Source organism: Silurus meridionalis, chromosome 1 (genome assembly GCF_014805685.1).
Source record: "Silurus meridionalis isolate SWU-2019-XX chromosome 1, ASM1480568v1, whole genome shotgun sequence".
NCBI classification, from domain to species: Eukaryota; Metazoa; Chordata; class Actinopteri; order Siluriformes; family Siluridae; genus Silurus; species Silurus meridionalis.
This window is the reverse complement of record NC_060884.1, coordinates 28,332,698-28,342,000: the sequence shown is the minus strand read 5'-3', so window position 1 is coordinate 28,342,000 and position 9,303 is coordinate 28,332,698. Positions and strand designations below refer to the sequence as shown.

General features: G+C 36.7%; 1 protein-coding gene across 1 annotated transcript; it reads right to left on the bottom strand.

Annotated features, from left to right (window-relative positions):
- Nucleotides 1–307: 307 nt before the first annotated feature.
- On the bottom strand, nucleotides 308–3,462 carry rgs4 (regulator of G protein signaling 4). Its single transcript, XM_046845464.1, has 5 exons — nucleotides 3,321–3,462; nucleotides 2,978–3,082; nucleotides 2,628–2,689; nucleotides 1,947–2,110; nucleotides 308–1,378 (listed from the first exon to the last, which is right to left on the bottom strand). The coding sequence occupies exons 1-5, from the start codon at nucleotides 3,362–3,364 to the stop codon at nucleotides 1,133–1,135; spliced, it is 621 nt and encodes a 206-aa protein (XP_046701420.1). The 5' UTR covers nucleotides 3,365–3,462; the 3' UTR covers nucleotides 308–1,132.
- Nucleotides 3,463–9,303: the final 5,841 nt, after the last annotated feature.

Genomic DNA, 9,303 nt, shown 5'->3' with positions numbered 1-9,303 from the left:
ACAAAGCTTGCCTGGAAACAGTCAGTTGTTGCTCTGGAGCAAGGCAAAATATTCTCAGGAGACTAAATGACAAGATCGTTACTGTTAGATTTTTTTTTTTTTTTAAGTGTCTCTTCTTAGGTTAACATTTTAAAAAACTCACATGTGTAGCAGGTGAGGAATAGATTCCTGCTCTGAGTCACAGGTTTCCCCCTGTTCCATAAATGTGAGTACATTATTAAATCCCATTAAAAAAACCCAATAATAATAATAACCAGATGTGAAATGTAAAAAGCTGTAGAGGGAATGGAAATGATACCAGGCATGATGATATAGAATACATTTATTATTTGGTTTTGACATGCATCCCAATGGACACGCTCTCATCCGTCGGATTGTCTGCATGATGTAGTCTCAAAAACTGTGTTGTGTTTGGACATTTTTATTCATAAATATCACAATAAATATGTCATACATGCGAGTAAACAAAATATGTAAACAGCTTGAATCCATTTATTCTAATAAGACTTAAAGTGACATTACAAGAGGACAGACGTATTCGATTCACAGCACTGTACAACAAATGGACAGAGTCACTTTTTTTCGTAAATGAAACTTGTCACATTTGTTTTGTAGTTAATATTCCAGAGTTTTGTTGGTTTATTACTAAGATGATTATTATTGTTATGATTTTAATCTGGTGGCAAAAGGTACATAGAACATATAGAGACAGATTAAATAGTACTGCAGCCCATGGCTTTCTTTATCTTCTGTAACAGGTTTTCACTTATGTCACTGTAAACTTTCTTCCCACAAAAAACATCTGAAAGGGTTTCAAAAGTGGCTTCTTTGATTTTTTTTTGTATTTATTCATTTTTATTTCTTTTGTTTTGCGTACAAAATGCATTAATAGACAAAAATGCTACACTGGAGGTTTCCGAATAATTTTCTCAAATTATTATAAACACATTAAAGCCACGTACACCTAAAAAAAAAAAAAACTGAAAACATCCTCCTTACTTGCTGTTTCTGGTGTTTGACCAATTTGCATTTACATCAGTGACTTAACCCTTTACCTCTAACTCACTTGCTCTTCTCATAGGCGTGACCTCATCACAGTAATCTAAGCATAAGAATGATCTCTATCATAGATTTAAGCACAATGAGACAGGAGACACTGGCTAAACTCAGTGAAAGTCCCTTTCCTCTCCAGACCGCAGTGTTTATTGTCATGGGACGGCAGAGAGAGGTCAAGGAAGAGTTTAGACTTCAGAAAGCGTCTGTAAGAGTCCTTTTCCATCAGGGTGAAAATCTTACTCTGGGCCTCGTCAAAACAGGTCACATCACACTTTTCCAAGTTCCTTCGGGTTTCTTCTCTTGTTGCAGAGTCCAAGTTAACCTGGAAGATTTGAAAATAGTTTATATTTTATTATATTATATTATACCATGTTATTAATATAATATATATTATATAATGGTAATTTATATATATATATATATATATATATATATATATATATATATATATATATATATATATATATATATATATATATGTGTGTGTTTCACGAGTGATATATTTTTCATGTGGATTGTTTTATTCATTAGTTTGAACACATGATTGATTAGTTTCTCTTTCCAGCATTACATTTATATCAATTTGATGGCAGGTGTTGATTTATTTAATACTTTCACATTTTTCTTGATTACATTTCTATACCTGTGCTTTTTTAATATCATTTCCTTTCACGTGTCCATTCTTCACATACAGGGCTTTTGGCTATTATATATAATTCCTGTGATTGAATACAAGCCTGCAGTTTCATAAAGCCTCAGGTGTTGGAATGTCACTTGTGCCTTGTTTGTTACATGTGATTACAAATGACTCACTTAATCACTTGTAGAAAGCTTTTCTACCTCACCCATGTGTTAATAATGTAATGGGTTAGTATTAGGACCTGTCTTACCTCATTCGGGGAATCGACATCGATGTACTGTTTAAAAATCTGCTTGGCTTTGGCTTGCATCTGTGGCGGAGGCGCTCTCTTGAAGTCCTCGCACGCAACCCAGAACTCGATGTTCTCCTGGCTGAACTCAGACTTAAGAAAGGCGGTGAAGGCAGTCCGGCCAACTGGAATAGAAAAAAGGAAAACGTATGATTACCTGGATGATTGATTCAGGTGGAAAATTATCACTATCTCAGTTGTCCTCACAATTACTCAATGCAACTTGCATAACTATGCCATGTATATGGACTTTGCTTCTATCTATCTGACTTCAGTCTCTAGAGAAGGGAGTGGAGGGGGTTGGAAGCCTTTAAGGACATTCAGTATGTAGAGGTCACTGCTCCGTCTCAGAGGAGATTCCCAGAAAGCTCTGCTCTTCAGTTTTGTCCCTGTGGTGCCTGACCCCTAAAAGACTAACAGAGCAGAACACTAGGACTGTTTGGAGGCCACTTAGGGCAGGATGTGGACACGTAGCACACGTCCAATGGCATGAGAATGTAGCCACGAGGTCGGCCCCATCTCAGACGCACTCACACTTGTCAATTAGTCTAAACTTCAATAAGTCTCACTCAAGATCTGACTTTTACTTCTGTTTTCTTGATGGACCATTAATGGTACGTGATAATAAAAAGACTCACTTACCATCATTATTAATCAGGTTGGTAAATGACGCTTTCCATTTCTCAGTGTCAATAGGTGTAGAGCTGCAATTATTAAAAAAATAATATTTGTACATATTGTTTATCATACATTCAGAATTTGTTCATTATTATAAACAATAGTATTTACTATATATATATAATATATAAATAAATTAATTTTAGCATTTGGAAAATTCAAATCATCTGCATTTTAAAACTTTCAATACTATAATAAATTGTATGGATATTTCTTTTAAAAAAAAGGCATTGTTATAGTAAAATAAAGGTTCAGATCCTGGAATAAGCTCATTAAACATTAGACAATGTGACCTTTTTCTTTTCGATTCTCACCTTTTCTCCACAGCAGGCTTTTCCTTCTCCTTGACAGCCTTTTGCTCTTGAACCGGCTCAGCCTTCTGTAGCAGGAACCCAATCTTATGCTTTATGTCTTTTGCGCTGCAAAGGAAATGTGTGTGAAATCATTTGCCAAAAAGGAAATCTTACGAATAAATAAAAAACTAGACTTTTTATCCGGTGTACTTAAACAAATGTCATGTCACCCACTTCATAACCATAATCTCTAGTTCTTTTTTTGTTATAAACACTGATCACATTTTGTTTTTAAATAAAGTGAAATTAATTACATTTACACATAAGCAAGCTCAATGTTTGACAAGGGAAAAAAATGCCATACCTTTTTAAGCAGGTTGCAGGTAGGGCTGCGAGACCCTTACACATGTTGGCAGTGAAGGGAAAACAAATCCAACACACACAGAAAAAAATGTATGATTCGTCAAGGAAAGGATCGCTACGGACTTAGAGCAGTCTCCTCCTCTCTGTCTGGTTTTATACGCCTCAGTCCTGCCTGCAGTGTGACTAACCAATCATGATCGAGTGTGTGTTTACACTCTGACGCAGGCTCACAAAAAAATAAAAAGTCTTTGCACTGAAGTACTTCTAGAATAAAATGGATTGTCCCAAAGGGTTCCCTAAAGAACATGTGATTATCTCTAAGTGAATATAAATGATTTTGGATATGTTACGCAAGCCTTCGGAGATCTTAAAAAATATTTTTTTTGTATCAAATTGAAGGTGAATTATGGTTGTTATGTGATGCAGGAAAAAAAATTATGTAATCATTTATTATAAGAAAAATTACGCATTTTAACATTTTATTCCATCTTTCAAAATTGCATACAGAGACTGCTCACACACACACACACACACACACACACACACACACACACACACATACACACACACAAACAAACACACACACCATTAGAACCATATGCTTCTTTTCCCAGAGTCCAAAAAGTCTAAAGAGGTAAAGTTATAAATCACATCAGCAAATCAATCAATAAATCAAACACAAAATCAGACACTTTATCAAAAGTGACTGATCCTAAAAATTCCATCATCATATATTTACAGCGATTTGTATTTTGTCGATATTTTGATATCTCATTGCTTGTCAATCATTTTATTATATTTAACAGTCATTCAAAGTGTGTGGCTATAATTCATTTAAAAGAGTCAACAAAAGTGATAAAAATAAGGATTATAATATTTTTGTGTAAGTTTTGATCTGTAATTTGTGGTGATTAATTAATAATTAATTATATATAAGACTCAACTATAATAATCATAAATACAGGTTTGCTTTTCATGTTACATGTTGAATCTTTTTGTCTGAATTTTTGTTTGCTGAATGAAATGCATGGTTGGATTTATAACGATTCAGTTTTTGGCAAATCAGTTAATTAGTACTTTAGAATCGTTCAATTATTGCTACATTTGTAGATTTGCATTGCAATACCCCTTTGGTAACACTTTATTTAGATATGCAGACTCATCGAACCATTTAGCAATTGTCCTGAAGAAGCCTATCAGCTGTTAAACAACAGCTCATAAAATAAATCAATATCTAACAAGGATCAGTATTTAACAGTTGTGAGAGCTGTAAGGAGTGCTGACGAGCAGTCTATAGATGAATTACTCAACACCAGGAGCTGTACACTAGATCGTCCATATACTGCATACAAAACTGACACTATATATACTATATAACCATTAGATTGGTATGTACTTCTTGAGCATCCAATTCAACATCTAGTCCCCATCTGCTGTAATAATAACTCTCACTCTTCTTAGATGTTCCACCAGATTGTGTAGAACTTGTGGCGATTTGTGCTCATTCAGCCAGAAGGGCATTAGTAAAGTCAAGTACTGATGTAAGGCGAGGAGAAAGGAGAGCAATTTATCCCAAGAGTGTCCAGTAGGGTTGGTGTCAGAGTTCTATAGCAGCCCACTCAAGATCTTCCACTCCAACCCACGCAATGCATATCTTCATGTTGCTGGCTTTGTGCACGGGGAACAAGGGCATAATTCCACCAAATCCAAAAACATTTTATACAGTTGTGTGCCTCCAACTTTGTGGTACCAATTTGGGAAAGAACCACACATGACTGGAAAAGTCAGATGTCTCAATACCTTTGTCAGTATCTTCTTCGTCTTTCAGCTGCTCCCATTAGTGGTCACCACAGCTGATTAACCGTCTCCATACCCCCCTGTCCTCTACATCTGCCTCTTTAATACCAACTACCTGCATGTCTTCTCTCACCACATCCATAAACCTCTTCCTTGGCCTTCCTCTTTTCCTCCTTTCTGGTGGCTCCATCCTCAGTATTCTCCTACTGATATACCCCATGTCCCTCCTCTGCACATGTCCAAACCATCTCAATCTCACCTCTTTCATCTTGTCTCTTGTCTCCAAAACGTCCTACATGCACTGTCTATCTAATAAATTCATTTCTAAACTATACTATATATATATATATATATATATATATATATATATATATATATATATATATATATATATATATATATATATATATATATATACAGTGGAACCCGGTTATGTCGATGTAAGCAAAAAGCATCGAGGTAACCGATGATCGAGATAAACGAAAACAAAATGGCGGCAGTATATTAATGTGCTTGAAATGTCTTTATGTACATGATGTGCGTTAATAAATGAGAATGTGCATGCACATGTTTTTGGAGGGGTTTTTTACACAACAGCGTTGCCGTGATTTGTTTGATGAAGGCATGCTATAAAAATGTACATACGTTTGTTAACAACAAAAGGCATAAGTGCACCAACTAACAGCAGAGATTTACCAGTATACAATACAAACCACCGTCCATTCTCCATACAAACCTTTATTATATTCTCCAACATTATAAACACACAGATCGCTCAAAAAAAAAAAAAAAACAGCGGCTGCACAGTGCCGTCTCACATTTAGTCCACATGTGGAAAGAAAAAAAAAAACATAACTAAGTGTCTGAAAACTTATGACAATCAGGCTGAAGTAATCCGCACAAACACACAAAGCAAAGTGTCCGAAAAAGCCGACCGACGGCACGGCGCGAAGCCGGAAAAAACCCCAGAAGATCCAAAACCGAACCCGAAACCAAAAACGAGGGACAGAAAAGTCTCAAACGTGAACGGCCGAAGGGGGCGTGGCAGGTGCTTTCTCGGCCGCTTTCTCTGAAGCTCACGGTTTCAACTCCTTACCGAGAGAGCCGTGCTCCTTACCGGCCGCGTCGCTCCTACCGAGAGCCGTGCTCCTTACCCTGCTCGCGCGTGCACTCAGTAAGGAGCACGGCTTTCTCGGTAAGGAGCAGCGCGCGCGCGCTCGGTAAGGAGCTGAAGCCGGGAGCGCCGCGCTCCCGTTCATCGCATAACATTTGACAAAAAAATATGTGCACTTACTAACAGCAGAGATTCACCAGTATACAATACAAACACCTGTAGTATCTGTAAGGTTTGATTTTTCCGCCACTTTCGCGAGTTCTTCTGCGGCTGCACAGTGCCGATCGACATAACTGACGTTAAAATTTCAAATTTTTCCCCCCCTGTGCTCGAGATATTAGGGTTCCGCGACATAAAAAAAGTCGACATAACCGATAAAAAATGCGTAGAAAAAGCCAGAATTTGGCGGTTCCACTACAAAAACGTCGACTTAATAGGGTTGTCGAGTTAACCGAGGGCGAGATAACCGGGTTCCACTGTATATATTCTCTACTAACTTTTATACAACATAGTTCAGTTATCAAATGTCCTCTGTCATCAGGTTCCAGTAATTGGATGTTCTCAGTGGGTATAGACACCTGAATCAGTGAATAAGTTTGGTTTAAGATCAGTCAGGACACTGTTGGGCTTCTGTATGTAGTGTACTGTGACTAAGTTCAGCTGCTGGTGTGTATGGTTATACAGTCGAAGTGTGAGCTCCATTATAGGCAAACAATTCACACCTCCCCAAAGCAGTATTTATATAGCGAAAAAAACAGCACAATTAAAGCTATTGTTAACATCGAAACACTCTATACAACCTAGTAGTCTATGTATAAAAATACTTATGTAAAGCTGCAAAATTCTAAAAGGCCGGAGTGTCTATTCTCATATCAGTATTAATCACTAATGTGGAGTGTGACATCACAAATAAAAGCATTGCAACAACAGGCAGAAATACCCTTTTCTGTAATCTAGTAAAAATAGTTTATTTGCTTGTTTGACTACATTATCATTTATATAGTAACAATATACGCATTTTCAAACATGTCTATAATCATTCATATGGTCAGGATTTTTACATCTCATTTATTAACTTCATGAAAGAGGGATTTGAAAATCATTAGATTACAGATGTTATAATGTCAAATATAACAGGAACTAAGTTAAGTATTTCAATATGAACAGCTGGTGATGTCTAGTATGTCTAGCTAGTATGTTCACACACAACATTCAGACAGAATAGTGGAATATTGGTGAATATTTGGTGAAAAAAGAAACACTTTTAAACAAGAATAAATACATTGTTGATGATGAATTGATAAAGACTTGTTTGAGCTGACGGAGAGAGTAAACTAATGGAAGCACTCTGTACAATCAGGGTGAGCAAAAAATCATCTAATAACAAAATAACACAGATAACAAGAGCACATTAAGGCATATTGGGGCACAGGATGATGAAAAATATGCAAATTAGATGATTAAAAAAAAAGATCAGTTCATTAAGATGTGTTCTTTATGGTGGTAGTTCATGGTGAAGGTGGTAGCTCAGTGGTTAAGGCTTTTAGACTCTGAATGAGAAGGTCATAAGTTCAAATCCCAGCACTTCCAAGGGCCTTTGAACAAGGCCCTTAACTCTCAACTGCTCAGAGTGTGTTCGGTAAAATTTATATACAAGATATAAAAAAGTGCTTCGAAATGTCCAATTGAGCAGGTTTGAGTTTATTGATTTGTTGTCATTGCAACAAGTATGAACAATAGCTTGTCTACACAACATTACATGTGAATGGCACTAAATAAAAAGTGTTGCGTTGAAAAATGTGGTATAAGTGGAATAATTATAGGAAAATACTGTTGATTCTGTATTGAACAAACAGACAGCAAACATTTCAAATAAAGTCAAAGAGAAAGTAAAGATAGTGTCTAGAGTGTGTGCAGATTTTTAGAAACAAATAAAAACCATCAGAACATAAAATTTTGACATTTGATATACAAATGATTTAAAAGTAGGTCATTATTTAGTCATGTGACAGGTTGTAATGTGGGTGGTGTGTAGTTTGACCACTGTTTTGCACAACATTTCGACCTGTTATATGTAGTATATAAACTTGTAGACAATATGATGAGTTCCCTTTTGAGTCTGGTTCCTCTCAAGGTTTCTTCCTGCCATCTCAGTTTTTCCTTGCGACAGTCGCTACTTGCTCAACTTACAATTGGGACATATTTATAGGCAGTAAACTAATACACCCTTTTTACAACTTTATAATCTCTATAAAGCTGCTTTAAGACAATGTCCATTGTTAGAAGCGTTTAACGAATAAAAATGAATTGAGTTAAATTGAAATGTACGGTATATAGGCTGAAAGATGTATTAAAGCAGACAGCACGATTTTACTTTCAGGCTTATTGTACTGTATGTATTTCTGTATTTCCTCTCCTCAATGACCTTTGAAAGCTGGCTTAGTCATTAGTGCAGAATCTGACACCAGTGATTCTCAGAGAACCTGATGGTTGTCCCTTGTCTGTGGCCTTCAGGGAGGGTTAACCTGAGAGCCATTATTTAGGCTCTATGGCACCTGGAGATTATGTCATTATTAGAGAATTAGCATTACCTCAGGGTAGCGTCTATCCAATAAGCGACAATAAATAAGAAGCATTTTGCTATGAATTATCCTACGTGGTGACTCACACGTTACCCCCCTACACACACACACACACACACACACACACACACACACACACACACACACACACACACACACACACCACCACCCCCACCCCACCACTACCTTCTCTCTGCTCTCCTGCTCAATGGTGCTGTTGAATGATAAAACATGTGGGCGGTGATACAGAAAAGCCTGCAGTCCTAATATGACCTGGACAGGGACTTACAATTTTATTTGAGAACATGGTGTCTTTATTGCCCCTTTCTCCAATGTTGATTCCGAGCAAATGAATAGTTGAGACGGCAGGATTGCAAAAAAAGGAGACGTTTAATCACTGACGTGCGTCGTCATTTCCTTATGTCTTTCATAAGGACATAATAAGCAATTTATTGTTTTTATAATTGAATCAGCAGGTGAACAGGTCCAAA